The 16,852-nt window shown below is 40.9% G+C and overlaps 1 protein-coding gene across 4 annotated transcripts in view; it reads left to right on the top strand.

The window, feature by feature from the left end:
• The first annotated feature begins 9,870 nt into the window (after positions 1-9,870).
• Positions 9,871-16,852, top strand: part of fam81b (family with sequence similarity 81 member B) — a 32,433-nt gene continuing 25,451 nt past the window's right edge. Inside the window, exons 1-2 of one of the 4 annotated variants that reach the window (XM_048527542.2) lie at positions 9,871-10,126; positions 12,242-12,316. In XM_048527542.2, coding sequence (XP_048383499.1) covers positions 12,276-12,316 — 41 coding nt within the window. In that variant the 5' untranslated portion in view covers positions 9,871-10,126; positions 12,242-12,275. Of the gene's footprint in view, positions 10,127-12,241; positions 12,317-15,134; positions 15,206-16,852 lie in introns of those variants that run through there. The other 3 variants (XM_048527547.1, XM_048527544.1, XM_048527546.1) reach the window with 3 other exon arrangements.

The raw sequence follows: 16,852 nt of genomic DNA, 5'->3' as shown, positions 1-16,852 counted from the left end.
GGAATATTTGCGGTTTATATTACTGATCAGCCCAGTTGATGTCCAGTTTGACTTGTCGGTAACCAGGTATCTTAAACACATTGCAAATGATCCAATTAGGTGAGTTGTGTTCATTGAGTGTACTGTACCATCTGTTGATGGCTGTGAAGGCCAATCACTGAGGGACAGGGTATTGCCACAAACGTACACGAAGCTGTGATGTGACGATGAGGATCGCTGTTTTCGGCATTAACACCATGCTGCCAGGCTTTCATAACCGGTCATTGTGTGAATGCTACCAGCCACATGTCACCGTTTCCCTCTTCTGCCAGTTACTGTTTCCCAGTGTGCCAGTCCATGTTTAGTCCCCTCATCTTTACATTCTTGAAACAGAGCTTCACTGGCACTGGCTCCAAACTATATGGTACATAGCCATTTAGAACGTAACCATTTTCCATCCTGAGGATTTGTCCAGACTATGAAACCAGCCTCCGATGGATTAGTGCCAATCCAATTGGGAACACTGCCTTTGAGCAGACTGTCACAGTTGTAACTGTGTCCACTCCAACCTAATCTGACAATAACTGGCAAATTCAATTTAGTTGAATCATCAGCAGCTCCATGGTAGAAGTCTGAAATACTGGAAGTGTGTGGCCGGTCCATCTGCATACTGTAATGCCAGTTTTGAACTTCTTATGACATAACAACTCTATTTCAACCAATGATCTGGGACATTAATCACTCATGCTTCAAGCTCATACCTGCCAACTGTTTGAAGGTATTAATTGAGGCTTGGCCACAATTACTTTATCTCCATAGACACCATGACATTTAACTTATGTAGGTTAGGTTATCTATCTTTGCTTCAATTTTGTGTCAACATCTGTTAAGTGAGAACTCCTACTAGAAGGTGAAGAAGGGAAAATGATGGTCAAACCAATGGAAATATAACAACTCTGTGAAAAAAAAAGTTAGGGGAAAGGTTTCTTCTTCTTTTAACTGGTGTGAACATACTGAAATTGTTTACTACTAGATTCCCTTCAACAGTTTGATTGGTTGATTTTATTGCCACGTGTACCTAAATACAGTGAAAAGCTTTGTTGACAAGGTGTACAGGCAGATCACAGCAAGCAAAGCACAGATCAAAAGGACTAAGAGGCATACAGGTTACATTGCAGGTTACATTATTTGAGGCTATAACCTATAATAATAGATTTTATACTCTGATATTATTCCCATTACAAGTAGAAATCTTATAACAATGTCTGAGACACCTCGTATAGGCTCATCATCTGAAAGTAGACAGTAACAAAGTTTCTAATAATCACAAACCAAACCCAATTACTGAGAAATGGAAATCAAAACAGAAAAACACTCATAGAATCCCTCCAGTGGATGAAGAAGGCCATTTGGGCCATCTAGTCCACACCAATTCTCTGAAGAGCATCCTACTCAGACCCAACCCATCCATATAACCCTGCATTGCCCAAGGCTAATCCACCTAACCTGCACATCTCCGGACACTATGGGCAATTTAACATGGCCAGTCAGCCTAACCTGCACAGCTTTGGACTGTGGAAGGAAACCAGAGTGCCCAGAGGAAACCCACGCATACGTGGGGAGAATGTACAAACTCTACACAGAGAGAGTCACCCAAGGGTGGAATCAAACATGGGGTCTCTGGCGCTGTGAGGCCACAGTGGTCACCACCAGGGCCGTCCCACTCGATGGGCAAATTCTTGTAGAGGTTAAAGAGATTCAGAGTTTGGGCAGATCCCAGGTTTATGTACTTATGTTCATGCCCAGCTACTGGTGGATTTTCTGAATCAAAATTTCTTTCTCGTCCTTTGATTTCCTGTTATATTTTACTTACCGTGGCTGACTGATTTTCCTTATTTCTTGTTAGTCATTGCTTTCTAAGCTATCTGTTATAAGCTGCAGCTTTTCAGCTTTTCGACAGGCTTTGTCTCTCTGTGGTCTGATGTTTAGCTGGGCCTTGAATTTGCTTTCTGACTAGTCCGCATCACCACTAAGCAACTCATCAAGAATTTTACGCATTCTGCTGTCAGATCACTGGACAGCCCTTGTAGTTTCTTAAGACTGTACTGCTGCTGAGCTTCACTTTGAGTTCTTCCCCTTGCTGGCCTCTAGTTTTGTGGGTCTGGTCACCGCCTGGGGACCATGTAAAGACATGAAGTCTACACTTTTATGAGTGAACCTTACCGAGCATTATTAGGGTAATATTATTACTTGGCAAGTATGGTGAGAGAGTAATTGCTGCTGTAGTCTTACAGACTCAGGCTTAGTTCCATGGGGGTTGATATCACTGTGACATAGTTCCTTTCATACATACTCTGTAATAATCCCAGAATAAAGATATAATTTAAGCTTTATTTTACACCCTGTGGAGGGGATTCCCAGTGGGAGCCCATTCAGTGCCTGCAGGAGACAATGGAAAGGTAGTACAAGTACTTAGAAACAGCAACTTACAGTTTTTAAGTTTTTCTACAGTTATAATTGTGAGTATTACTAAAATTGCTTCTCTTCTAATTCTGCCACTGAACAGTAGTCATCAACCTTTTCGCACAACAGGTCTCAACAAATAAATTGCCTGTAGTGTTCAGGGATGTGTAGATTAGGTGGGCTATAGGGGGATGGGTCTGGGTGCTCAGCGGTTCGGTGTGGACTTGTTGGGCCGAAGGGCCTGTTTCCACACTGTAGGGATTCTATAATTCTATGGTTCGTTGTCAGGAAATCCCAGTTAGTTATCTAATTGAATTGACTCTTAAGATTTCTGATTTTCTCTCACTACTGTCTTCCAGACACTGCAGGAGTTGAAAGATTCTGCCTGGTGTGCCAAGTAACATCAGTTGTATCAACATCGAACTGCTCTTTGTGTTTCTATTTATAAACCAATACCTCAGCTCAGATTCAATTGGATTTCCATAGAATGACAGAAATTTCAGCAAATTTAGCATGTGATCCAGTGCTAGTACTGACACACTCTCATGTAATCCCATTCCAAAAGATCATCCTATATTTCAGCTTTGTAAATTCTTATCCTATTTAAATAAAGTTTGTGCCTCTTACTAGTCACTCAAGATTAAACATCTCATGATCTGGCAAAAATCTTTCCTTCTGTCTTGAGTCCTTCAGAAAGAACCCATCAAGAGAATGGGAGGGGGAGTGGAAATGGTTTGCGACTGGGAGGTGCAGTTGTTCTCTTGATGACATGTCCATCATGGGCCTCCTGCACTGCCACAATGATGCCACCCGAAGGTTGCAGGAACAGCAACTCATATTCCGCCTGGGAACCCTGCAGCCATATGGTATCAATGTGGACTTCACCAGTTTCAAAATCTCCCCTTCCCCTACTGCATCCCTCAACCAGCCCAGTTCGTCCCCTCCCCCCACTGCACCACACAACCAGCCCAGCTCTTCCCCCCCACCCACTGCATCCCAAAACCAGTCCAACCTGTCTCTGCCTCCCTAACCGGTTCTTCCTCTCACCCATCCCTTCCTCCCACCCCAAGCCGCACCCCCCGCTACCTACTAACCTCATCCCACCTCCTTGACCTGTCCATCTTCCCTGGACTGACCTATCCCCTCCCTACCTCCCCACCTACACTCTCTCCACCTATCTTCTTTACTCTCCATCTTCGGTCCGCCTCCCCCTCTCTCCCTATTTATTCCAGTTCCCTCCCCCCATCCCCCTCTCTGATGAAGGGTCTAGGCCCGAAACGTCAGCTTTTGTGCTCCTGAGATGCTGCTTGGCCTGCTGTGTTCATCCAGCCTCACATTTTATTATCTTGGAATCTCCAGCATCTGCAGTTCCCATTATCTCCGATAGTGTTCCCATCCCTCTGCATCACAAACCAGGCAGCCAACTGAGCTCATCAACCTCCTATGTATTAGCCATAAACAAATCCTTATTTGCATAATAATTAGGGTTCTATTCTGTTCATATTATTTTAGGCTTGTCTTCCTTCTGTTTTACTAGATAAACAGAAAGGAGAGCACATAGTTTAGCAAGGATGTCAAGGTCTTGGAGAATGTTCCGAAGGGCTTTATAAGGATAAATGACTTGTGCCATTCAGAAAAAGAATGGTGGAGCTGGAGTTGTTCATTTTAGTTCAGAGAAAGTTAAGGTGAAACCCAGCCAAAGTACTGAATGAGGTGTATTCATAGAGCAGCTGAGGAACTGTTTGTTTTGGCAAATGGGCCAGGATCTAGATGTTATAAATTTTAAAGAAATGACAAAAGAATTTGCCAATAACAGCTTCTCCCTTGTCTTGTAGTAAATTTATTGTGAAACATTTTATATGATCTCAGCTCTAGCTCACATGTTGCCTTATTCACTCAGCTTAATTCTAGTTATATAATTGTCAGACGTTTTCTTGGGTTGTAGACACTCAATTTTCCGTGCACATTAATGAGCATAAGTCTGAGCATGAAGCCTCTCATAAATCAGCACAATTAATCTTAATCGATATGTGACAGGGACAAGGTATTCTCTATTATCTCAAAGAGAGGTTGTGTTGCCAGGAAATTAGCCATTTTTCAATGTACTGCTTTTTAATGCTGGTGACCTTTTTAATCACCATCAATGAATTAATGTGACTTGCCCATAAAGCCTGTGATGCCACATGAATATTATTTGCCTTGTTATAATTGAAGATATTAAAACTAATTTTAAATATGTACAGCAGCAGCAGGTAGAGCAGACCTACAATAGGCTTTACTTCACTGTCGGTCACCACACACACAGGTGACTAGCCCTGAATAACTATCCTAAACATGACTTTGGGCACCATGTGATGAACATAGCTGAACAGTTATAATATCTGAAAACTCACCATGATAATATACAGTGTGAGTAGGACTGCATCGGGAGAAGGACAGTTTAATCCAGCATAACATGCTTATGGATAAAAATCAAGTACACTTAATATTCTGCAAGCCTTAACACTGTTACATTTGATTTAGTCCAGATTACAAAACTATCCGGGTGGAAATGATAGGGAAATTACAGACCATTTGGAGCTGTTATTATAGTCAGAATGAAGTCCACTAGGCCCACAGTATCTGTACCAATTTGTTGCTACAGCAACCAGAATCTACTCAACTAATTTACGCACTCAACATAGCCTCAGAGTAATGACTTATGAATTTAAAACAGAGATGAGGATTTGTTTATTTCAGAGGGGCAGTGCATCTGTGGAATTTTTATCAGATAGGACTGTTGAGATTAGGTCTTTAAGTACACTCAAAGCTCAGACGGACAGGTTTTAATTACTAAGGGAATCAAGTGTGATGGAGAAAAGGCAGGGCGAGTGGAGTTGAGGACTATCAGATCACCCATGATCACATTGAATCACAGAGCAGACCAGATAAGCTGAATGACCTACTTGTGCTCCGATGTCTTATGGTCTTAAAGTCTGTGCTGTTATATTTAAGGCAGGGCTGGTGATTGAGGTTGCAAACGGGGAGAACTTTGTGGTCAGTGACCACAATTCTGTTAGCTTCAAAACAGTGAAGGAAAAGGATATATCAGAACTAAAAGTTAAATTTCCAGGTTGGAGGAAGACCAATTTTGACAGTATTAGGCAAAAACTTTCAAAAGCTGTTTTGCAGATGTTTGCAGATAAAGGGATGGCTGGAAAATGGGAAGCCTTTAAAAATGAGATAACGAGAGTTCAAGGATAGTATGTTCCTGTTGGGGTGAAGGACAAGGCAGGTAGGTGTAGGGAATTTTGGACGACTGAAGAAATTGATGCTTTGGTCAAGAATAAGAAGGTATAGACAGCAGGAATGGAGTAAGTCTCTAGAAGAGTATAAAGGCAGTAGGAGTATACTTAAGAGGGAAATCAGGAGGGCAAAAAGGGACATGAGATAGCTGGCAAATAGGAGTAAGGAGAATCCAAAAGGATTCTACAACTACATTAAGCACAAAAGATTAATAAGGAAGAGAATAGAACCCTTTAAAGATCAACAAGGCTGTCAATGTGTGTAACAACAGGAAATGGGGGAGATACTAAGTGAGTATTTTGCATCAGTGTTTATTGTGGAGAAGAAATGGAAGATAGAGAACATTGGGAAATAAATAGCATCATCACAAAAAATGTCCGTATTAGAGAGGGGGAGGTGCTGGATGTCGTGAAGTGCACGAAGGTGGATAAATCCCTGGGACTAGATCAGGTGTACTCTAGAACTCTGTGGGAAGCTAGCAAAGCGATTGCTGGGCCCCTTACTGAGCTATTTATACCATCAATGGCCACAGGTGAGGTGCCAGAAGCCTGGAGGTTGGCTGATGCGGTCCCATTATTTAAGAAACATGGTAAGGAAAAGCGAAGGAACTATAGACTGGTGAGCCTGATGTCAACAGTGGGCACGTTGTTGGAGGGAATCCTGAGGAACAGGATTTACGTGTATTTGGAAAGGCAAGGACTGATTAGGGAATAGTCAATATGGCTTTGTGCATGGGAAATTTATTTTTTAGGTTAGATTAGATTCCGTACAGTGTGGAAACAGGCCCTTCGACCCAACAAGTCCACACCACCCCTTGAAGTATCCCACCCAGACCCATACTCCTATAACCCACACACCCCTGAACATTATGGGCAATTTAGCATGGCCGATCCACCTAGCCTGCACATCTTTGGACTGTGGGAGGAAACCGGAGCACCCGGAGGAAACCCACGCATACCCGGGGAGAATGTGCAAACTCCACACAGACAGTCACCCGAGGCTGGAATTGAACCCGGGTCCCTGGTGCTGTGAGGCTGCAGTGCTAACCACTGAGCCACCGTGCCGCCAATTGTGTCTCACCAACTTGATTGAGTTTTTTGAAGAAGTAACAAAGAAGATTGATGATGGCAGAGCAATGGACATGATCTGTATGGACATCAGGAAGGTGCTCGACAAGATTCTTTATAGTAGACTGGTTAGCAAGTTTAGATCACATGCAATACAGGGAGAGCTAGCCATTCAGATATAGAACTGGCTCAAAGGTAGATACAGAGGGTGGTGGTAGAGGGTTGTTTTTCAGACTGGACACCTATGACCAGCAGTGTGCTACAGTGACCGGTGCTGTGTCCACTGCTTTTTGTTATTCTTATGACTTGGATGTGAACGTAGGAGGTATGGTTAATAAGTTTGCAGATGACACCAAATTTGGAGGTGTAATGGATGGCGAAGAAATTTACCTCAGTGTACAGTGTGATCTTGATCAAATGGACCAATGGGCTGAGGAATGTTAGATGGAGTTTAATTTAGATAAGTGTGAGATGCTGCATTGGGAAAGTCAAATCAGGATAGGGTTTATACACCTAATGGTAAAGTCCTGGAGAGTGTTGCTGAATAAAGAGACCTTGGATCGCAGGTTCATTGTTCCCTGAAAGTGGAGTCACAGGTAGATAGGATTGTGAAGAAGGTTTTTAAATGCTTGCCTTTGTTGGTCAGTGCATTGAGAATAGGAGTTGGGAGGTCATGTTGCTGCTGTGCAGGATGTCGGTTAGGCCATGTTTAGAATACTGTGTGCAATTCTGATCTCCCTGCTATAGGGAGGCTGTTGCAAAACTTGAAAGAGTTCATAAACATTTACAAAGATGTTGCTCAGGTTGGAGGGTTTGAGCCATAGGGAGAGGCTGAATAGACTGGGGCTATTTTCCCTGGAGCATCAGAGGCTGAGGGGTGACCTTATACAGGTTTATAAAATCATGAAGATCAAGGTCTTTTTCCTGGGGTGTGGGAATCCAAAAGGGCATAGATTTAAGGTGAATGGGGAAAGATTTAAAAGGAACCTAAGGGGCAACGTTTTCATGCAGAGCGCAGTGAATGTATGGAATGAACTGCCAGAGGAAGTGGTGGAGGCTGGTACAATTATGATATTTCAAAGGTATCTGAATGGGCATATGAATAGGAAAGATTTAGAGGGATATGTGCCAAATGCTAGTAAATGGGACAAGATTAATTTAGGATATCTGGTCAGCATGGATGAGTTGGACCAAAGAGTCTTTTTTCATCCTGTACAGCTCTATGACTCTATTTTGCTTCTAAAGTCTGTGTACCTCCTCCATTAAAGATATGATGGTCTCTGAAACTGCAGCATATGGCATGCGGGTTAAGGATATAGGAAAGATAAGTTTGATGTCTCCTCTGTCTTATTCCTTGTTTTAGCTGTGCTTTTGTATGAGGAACCTGCTCCTTCCATAACCATTTTCTTTTGAATGAAATGAAAGAAATAGTTGCCAGCAGAGTGATCCTGGTTACAGCCTTCCAATGTTTTGTTGTGTATACACATGTACACAGATCTGTGAGTGCGTGTTCAAGACAGACTCGTCGAGGAGTAAGCTTAACCTGAAGTTTAGTTTTCTTTATTACATTATTTATTACATATTAAGACTAAATACTACATTTCATGGTATTCAGGGATATACTACACTGTAATCTCACTAAGTAAAAATCAAAAGAACTGTAGATGCTGGAAATCAGAAACAAAAACCGAAATTGCTGAAAAGGTCTAGCAGCATGTGCAGAAGGAAATCAGAGTTAATGTTTTGGTCCAGTGACCCTTCTTCAGAACTAATAGTAGCTAAGGAAATGTTGGGCTTTGTATGCATGAAATAGGGTGGGGGGAGGGAGTAAGGAGTAAACTATAAGTGGCAATAGATTTCCAAAAGAGAGAAGAAGTCACACAGACAAAGGAGTGGATAGCAATCAGGCTGCAAGGGTGAATAGCTATTAATGGAGACTGTTAATGGCTAACAATGGGTTGTGTATTGTAGCAAACCATGTGATAACAAGGCCTGGTGTGTGGGTAAGGACATGGGAGAAGGTGGCTGTATGGTTCCCAAATCAAAAATGAGGTGCTATTTTTCCAACTTGCATTGAGCTTCACTGGACTACTGTAATTTTACTATTACTTTATTGAAAGAGATGGCTCCAAAACCTCCTAATGTTAGTCTGTCTACTCCTCCTTCTTCTACGTAACTGTTTCTATCGTCCGCAAGATTAGACTTCAGGCTTGTGTTGAGCTCCTGGTGTGTTTCTCTCTTCCTCTCTCCTCTTAACTCCACCTCTACTGTGCTATTTATACCCAGTGAGCTACAGCTCTGAGACATCACTGGAAGATTGGACCATGGTTTTAAAGCCTTTACACCACAAGGAAGTCAAAGGTTTAATCTCTTGGAGTTGGTTGATGTTGCATGAATGAAGACCATGTTGTACAACAAGCCTTACATTAAAATAAATTATAAATCAATAACATACATAAGCAAAAACAAATTTTAGTTTTACCAGGATAACAAAGTGTGTAGCTGGATGAACACAGCAGGCCAAGTAGCATCTTAGGAGCACGAAAGCCGACATTTCGGGCCTAGACCCTTCATCAGAAAAGAGTCAAGGCCCGACACATCAGCTTTTGTGCTCCTGAGATGCTGCTGGGCCTGCTGTGTTCATGCAGCTCCACACTTTGTTGTCTTGGATTCTCCAGCATCTGCAGTTCCCATTATCTCTTCGGTTTTACCAGCACTGGAATCGTCAACTTGATGTGTAATTGGGTGTAATTTGTAATTTCCCTTTAATTTCAAAGTCAATAACTGTTGTGCATAAGGGGTGAATTGAAATTTATAATTTAAGAAATATCCTGCTCAATTAATTCAGTACTAAGTCCATGTTCCATATGTAATCTTCTGCCAGTCTTCAAATAATAAAGCCAAGATTAAAGAAAAATACATGTTCTTGGATTTTGGTGTTTTTTTTGGTCAAAACTGCTTCTGGAAGCCAATACATCCTTCCCTCGTCAAATCGCCTAGAGCTGAGATCAGAGGGCGGTGCTAGCCATTCGACGGTAACTTGGAAACAACAGTAAACAAGGTCATTCTCAGAGCGGCATTTCCGGGAAATTGACTCGAGTTATTTCACACAATGATCACACCGTAGTTTATGAGTCTTGTTCTGTTTCAGTTTTACAAAACCAGTGAGGTACTGTAGTGAAATGAATAACATGCGGACTGTGCTGATTGCTGTACAGGTTAAATTTATCCTTTGTATTCTCATAGTGTTCGATGTTTTCCTATCCCATTGAAGTACTCTGCCGATAACAGGGGAACACATTGCAAACAACCAAAAAATCCCGAACTATCCGGTGAGTTGTCTTCTCCGAAAATGGTACCTGGGGCAAGTCAGGTTTCACTTGGCACAACCGAACCTGGCCCAATTTATCCTGTGCATTTCAAGCTTGTAAAATATCTGTATGCATAAATCTTCGGGCGATTCACTGATGAATTTACATACTCAAGGGAAACGACGTGCTGTTTTGAAATGAGAACAATCGATTCCTCTGTGTTCTCGGAATGTGTAAAGCAGTAAATATTCAACTTGTTAAATCGTTGAACGTGTGTTACTGTTTTCGTGCACGGCTTGCGAAACTCTTGTTGTCACAAAGGGAAAATAGGAGACAGAGCCGCTACTCGGACGATTTGTGCATTTTTTTTAGCCACGGCTGTTGAACTACAATATAATATCTGGGAGCTGAAGTAGGCCACTGGGCCTGGCGAGACTGTTCTACCTTTAAATCAGGTGGTGGCTGATCTGATAATCCACAACTTCTGTGCCTTATCCAACCCAAGATTCCTTTAAGAATTGACAATTAAATAAAAAGACTCAAGAAGCTTGAAGCTCCCCAGCCCGTTGGATTGGCACGGGATGCACAAACACCCATGCCTCCACCATCAACACTCAGTAACAGCAGTGTGTACTGTCTACAAGGTGCACTGCAGAAATTCACCAAGGCTCCTTTCCAACACTTTCCAAACATATGTCCAGTACCATCTCCAAGGACCAGGGTACAATCACCTGCAAGTTCCCCTCCGTGCCCTTCACTATCCTGATTGGTTTCTGTGCTGTATGACTCCATGTCACCATTCCTTCACGTTCACTGGGTGAAAATCCTGGAATTCTCTCCCTAACAGTATTGTGTGTCTACCTACAGCACATGGATTGCAACTGTTCGAGAAGGCAGTTCACCACCACCTTCGCAACAGCAGTTAGGGTTGGGCAGTAAGTGCTGGCTAAACCAATGATGCCAAATTCTACAAGTGAATAAAAAAAATCTGCTTATTTCAGCCGTGAATATAATTAACAACCCAGCCTCAACAGTCCGCTGTGGTAAAGAATTCCGCAAATTGATTACCTTCTGAAAAGGAAAAATTCTCCTCACCTGCATCATACATGGATGACTCATAACTCTGACTTTATGTCCTCTGGTCCCAGACTATCCCACAAGGGGACATAATTTTTCTGCATTTCCCCACTAATGCTCCTAAAAATCTTGTTTCAATAAGATCACTCCTCATTCTTCGAAATCCCAATGAGTACAGGCCCAACCTTGTCAACCCTTCTTCATAAGAAAATCCCTTTACACTGGGGACCAACCTAATGAATCTTCCCTGAACTGCCTCCAGTACTTGTATATCTTTCCCTAAATAAGGGGATTAAAACTGTTCACAGTATTCCAGGTGTGGTCTAACCAGGGCTATGTATAGTTTTAACAAGACTCCCCTATTTTTATATATCTTTATACCCTTTACAACAGATTCCAACAGTCCTTCCCTTTTACCCGCTGAATGTGGATGATAGAGTTTTGTGAATCTTGAGCAAGGATCCTGAATACCTCTGTGCTGCAGCTTTCTAAGTCTTTTCCAATTGAAATAATGTTGAGCTTTTCTATTCTGCCTGCCATTATTAGCTATTATCACCTTGTGGTGGTGAGTTGCATGCATTTAAGAAGAGGATAATCCTGATCACCATTACATTAATTTCTGAACCCACAGAGATTATTACTGACAATCTTCTCACAATAGTCTGGCAAAATGTTTGAGATTCAACATATATTTCCTTTAAAATAATTAATTAGCACTTCAAGGTTAACTTTTGTTAAGGAAAATGCAAAATCTACATTGCAGAAACATTACAAATGAAATCTTTAGCCCAAACAACTCATGGAAAATTTAATCTGCCAGGGAGGAGGAACTAGAAGTATTGCAGCATTGAAGCTAAGTAGATTGTGCATGATATGTTAGATGTATACTAATATGTCTTCTGTGTTGTCAGTGTGATTTGTGACTTAAGATACTGAAATACTGAAATCAAATCTCAAAGATCAAATTAATGAATAAGAATTCAACTGAGCACGTAATGTCATACCGCATTTCAAAGCATTTCATTGACTTACTTTGTTTTCTGTCTTCTCCTCTTTTAGCGTGTTGGTGACTAATTTGAACTTCATTTTAAAAATGTCTGCAGAAAACCTTTTGCTGGTTCAGATACCAGGGAAGTAAGTGTTAGACACATTGGTTTACACTGTACTGTTATAATGCTGCAGTGATTGAACGAGTTTCCAGCTCCATGCATGATTAGAACAGGAAACAGTTTGTTCAACAGTCCATTGAAAGCAACATGTTAGCGTTAAAAGACTCTAATTATATTTCTTGAATTAATGCATTTAGCAATCTTAGTACAAACAAGAAGGCTATTATTATACTGAGGTAAAATTTTGATATGAGTTGACAGAGAAAATCAAAAGACTAAATTTTCGAGCTGGTGTTGGACCCTAAAAACAGAACTAATTTGGGGTGTCAAACTTGGGCATATTGTCAACGTATCCTTCCACACTAAGTTCTGGCAGGTAGGAACATAGGAATAGGGTTGGGCCATTGGGGCCCTCAAGCACATTTTTCCATTCAAGGAGATCATGGCTGATCTGTGGCCTAACTCCATATACCTGCCTTTGGTCTATATCCCTTAATACTCTTGCTTAATAAAAGCTTATGTATCTCATATTTAAAATGAACAACTAATCTGGCATTAATTGCCATTTGTTGAAGAGAGCTTCAAGCTCCAATATCCTTTGTGTGTAGAAGTGCTTCTTAACAACTCCCCCGAACGGTTTGGCCGTAATCCTCAGACTAAACTCCCTAATTCTATAATCTCCAGCCAGTGGAAATAATTTATCTTTATCTATCCTGTTAATATAAAGACTTTAATCAGATCGCCCTTAACCTTCTAAATTCTATAGAAATAATGCCTGGTTTATATAATCTCTCTTCGTAACTTCACCTCTGAAATCCAAGTATCATTCTTGTAAACCTATATTATTACTCCCTGAGAGGCCAATGTATCCTTCTTAAGGTGTGACACCCAGATCTTCTCACAGTACTCCGGGTGGAGCCAGGTAGCCTCCTAATTGGCGATCCCAATATTTGGTGTGGCATGATCCTAAGGGTACAGACCCAATCAAAGTGATGCCAGGCAAGCCACCCAGGGGAAAGTAACTGCTGCTGAAGCTGTGAACCAATTGCAAGAGCTGCTTTGCCTGTGCAGTGTCTGGACTGATGAGACGTCCTCAGAAATGGATTGGAATTTTGAGTGGACAGGGAAGGATCTAGTTGTCATGGTGCATGTTGGTACCAACGGACAAAAATAGGACAAAGAAAAGGGTTTGGCTGATCAAATATGTAGTCAGGGGTTGAATTAAAAAGCAGAATCACAAAGTTAATAATCTCTGTGTCACTACCTCAGCTACAAACAAATTGGTATAGGTAAATAAGATCAGAGATTTGAAGGTGTGGCTCGTAGCCTGATGTAAGAGGAATAAATTTTAATTCATTGGACACTGATACCAGGTCGTGGGGAAGGAAGTAGAAACTATGCCTTTGATGTGATTTTTATCTTACCACATTTGAACCTGTGTTGTGGCCAAGAACTAGCGTTGTTAAGAGTGTTCTAAACTGAATAATAGAGGATGAGAGAAAAATTCTAAAGTTAAGGCGAAAGGGCAAATTGATAATGCAGTAGTCCAGTAAGGTAATAATAATTACAGATTGGTAGGAAGGGACAGAACATACAAACATAAGAGCGAGGGAACTAGGGATTTTTTTTGTTTATTACTCATCTCTAGTTGTCCTTAGGAAGGTGGTGGTAGTCACACATTGCTGTCAGAGAGGGAATTCAAGGATTTGGACCAACTTACGTTGAAGAAACGGTGATATATTTCCAAGTAAGATAGCTAGTGGCTTTGAAGCGAACCTGCTGATGATTGTGTTCACAATGAACACATCTGCTTCATTAACGTCCTTTAGGGAAGGAAATCTGTCATCCTATCTTGGACTGGCCTATATGTGACTCCAGACCTATAGCAATATGGTTGATTCTTAATAGCTGTCTGGGCATTTAGGAATGGGCAACAAATGCTGGTGTTGCCAGAAGCGCTCACATCCCTCGAGTGTACAAAAAAAAGTTATATATTCTAGTTCTTCTGGATGGTAGTAGCTGACAGTTTGGAAGATGCTGTCCAAAGACCCTTGGTAAATTTCTGTAATGCATCTTGTATATGGTACATACTACTAGCATTGAGTATTGGTGATGGATAGAGTGAATGTGCTTTCCATCAAATAGGTTATTTTGTCCTAGAGAGTGCCAAAGTTCTTGAATATTGCTGAAACTGCACTCATCAAGGCAAGTGGGCAGTATTCCATCATACTCCTGAGCTAAGCGCTGTGGATGAGGGACAGGGTCAGAAGTCACATGACACCAGGTTATAGTCCAACAGGTTTATTTAGGATCACACAAGCTTTTGGAATGCAGTCCCTTCATCAGGTGCAGTGACAGAGCAGTGCACACAAACACAGAGTTTATGGGCAAAGAGATTAAGGGAGGAGAGATAAAAAGATCATTCAACTGGTGTGTGTGGAGTGTCAGGTAATGAGTCTCTGCAAGTGACCAAGAATGTCAGACAATATGTAAAGTGTTTGTAAACTCCACGTCAGTGCTGTGTTATCATGACAATCAGGCAGAGCCATAGGAATATACAAAAGGTGACATCTCAGGTCAGACAATGAATTGTAGGTGTGAGGTTTTGTTCAGAATCTGTCTCAGAGTTTTAACTTGCAATCAGGGTGGTTTTATTCCGAAAGCTGGAATTCATAAGATGCCACACTGACTGGATGTGACTACAAATTGTGTGTTTTTTGAACAAAATAGAATGTATGTGCAAATAAACAAAATTCTTGGATGAAATGATTCACCCCATTAATTCATATGTGTGTGTATGTGACATGCGTGTGAGCAGCCCTGGGATGCAAATTTGGAGAACTTGCTGATGATCGTGTCATTGGCAGTGGATGGACTTGCCTTGTTAGACGTGGTCTTGGATGAAATTTATGACGTAAGTCTTTCTGACATTTGCCAAGGCAAATATGGATATTATCCTAAGTCCTGCTAAAGGCTTGGATACATTGTTTTGTTAATAAATGAGCTGTGAGTAGAAATGAGCTCTCTAGAATCCAACAACTATGACCAACTTCTTTCATCTCAGATATGACCAGCTGTTGGAAGCGTTTCACCTTCAAGGACGGGGATATCCTTGATCTCAGTTTTGTCAGGTCTCTTTATTCCCACCTATTGATAATCACATCATGTCCCTTCCAGGTCAAGGCAACAAAGATAATTAAAGCTGAATGATTCTAGCTGGAACACTAACTGAGAAACCAAAGACAAAGATAAGAACACAAATAAGAAATGGTCGTTTCAACATTACCTCTTAAGTGTACTGTATGCAAGACTTTTAAATATGAATGATAGTTAAATACATAAAAGCTTTGCTGACTATATCTTCAACTAAGAAGATATTAAAGTTAAAATTTTAGCCTTTTCATGCTAAATCATTACAGGAAGGCCCTCGATAGTTGGTTTTGATTCCAAATGTGAACTGGTCTGGGACCAAGGTCTCAGTAGAATTTTTTAATAAGGGCAGTCACCAGGACAGTTTGTAATTTGGAGGATGGAATTGGAGAGACCTCAGGCAAAGAAAGTAGTACAGAAAGTAGTATGAAAATAAATACAAGGAAAGAGAGTAGAATACTTATAAAAACATGGTTTGTTTTGGGGAAGAGAAAACCAAAAGATGTAAGATAATTAAACCAGGAGAAAGAAATATTTAAAAATGTGAGCAAATATGACATTAGATGAGGAGTGAATAACCCAGTAATCTACAAACACATGAGGTCGAAGGAATAAAACATTGCAGGACAATCTGGATGGTATATGTTAGCCATGATGGCGATGAGGCTGTCCGATGCTTAGGACTGTGAACTAAATATACTAAATGATAAGGTCTACAGTAAAGATAAGGAAAATGTGAGCAAGAGGGAATAACTTTAATGATTAAGGATGGAATCAATTCAATGGTAAGATATGATATAATGAGATGTACAGAGGCAGTGGAGTTTTTATGGGTGCAATTAAAAATGGGAAAGGATTTAAGACTATAGTTGGGTTATTTACAGGTTCCCTGGTGGTAGCTGAATAGATCTTAGATTAGACAAGCATGTAACAAAGGCAATGTGATTTCATTGGGGATCTTAACTTTCGTGTAGATTTGGATAAGCAGACAAGCACATCAGAAAAGTCATGTATTTCATATCTTGAACAGTTTTCCCAGGTAAAGTTTACAGGAACCAACAAGGCCTAAAACCACAATAGATTGAATAATGAACAATAAGACTAAGTTAGCTAATCTAATGTTGTAAACATTTATCTAATAGTGATCATAGTATAGTTGAGTTGAAAACAGTTTTTGAAAGGGACAAACTTGAGATAGCCGCTAAGGCTCTCGACTTCATTAAGGCTGATTTCAATGGATAAGTCAGGGTTTTCTTCAGTAAATTGGGCAAATTTGTTCAAGGGTAAAATAATAGAGCATTAGGGCATGGATTATAAGAAAATTCTAACATGATACAAAAGTGGTCCTTACCCATGTGGAGCATGAGTTCTGCTTGCCAACAAAGACAGTCATAGACAACAAAGGAGATAA

This window comes from Stegostoma tigrinum, chromosome 3 (assembly GCF_030684315.1).
Source record: "Stegostoma tigrinum isolate sSteTig4 chromosome 3, sSteTig4.hap1, whole genome shotgun sequence".
NCBI classification, from domain to species: Eukaryota; Metazoa; Chordata; class Chondrichthyes; order Orectolobiformes; family Stegostomatidae; genus Stegostoma; species Stegostoma tigrinum.
Note: the sequence above shows the minus strand (reverse complement) of the source record. Positions and strands in the feature narration are given on the sequence as shown.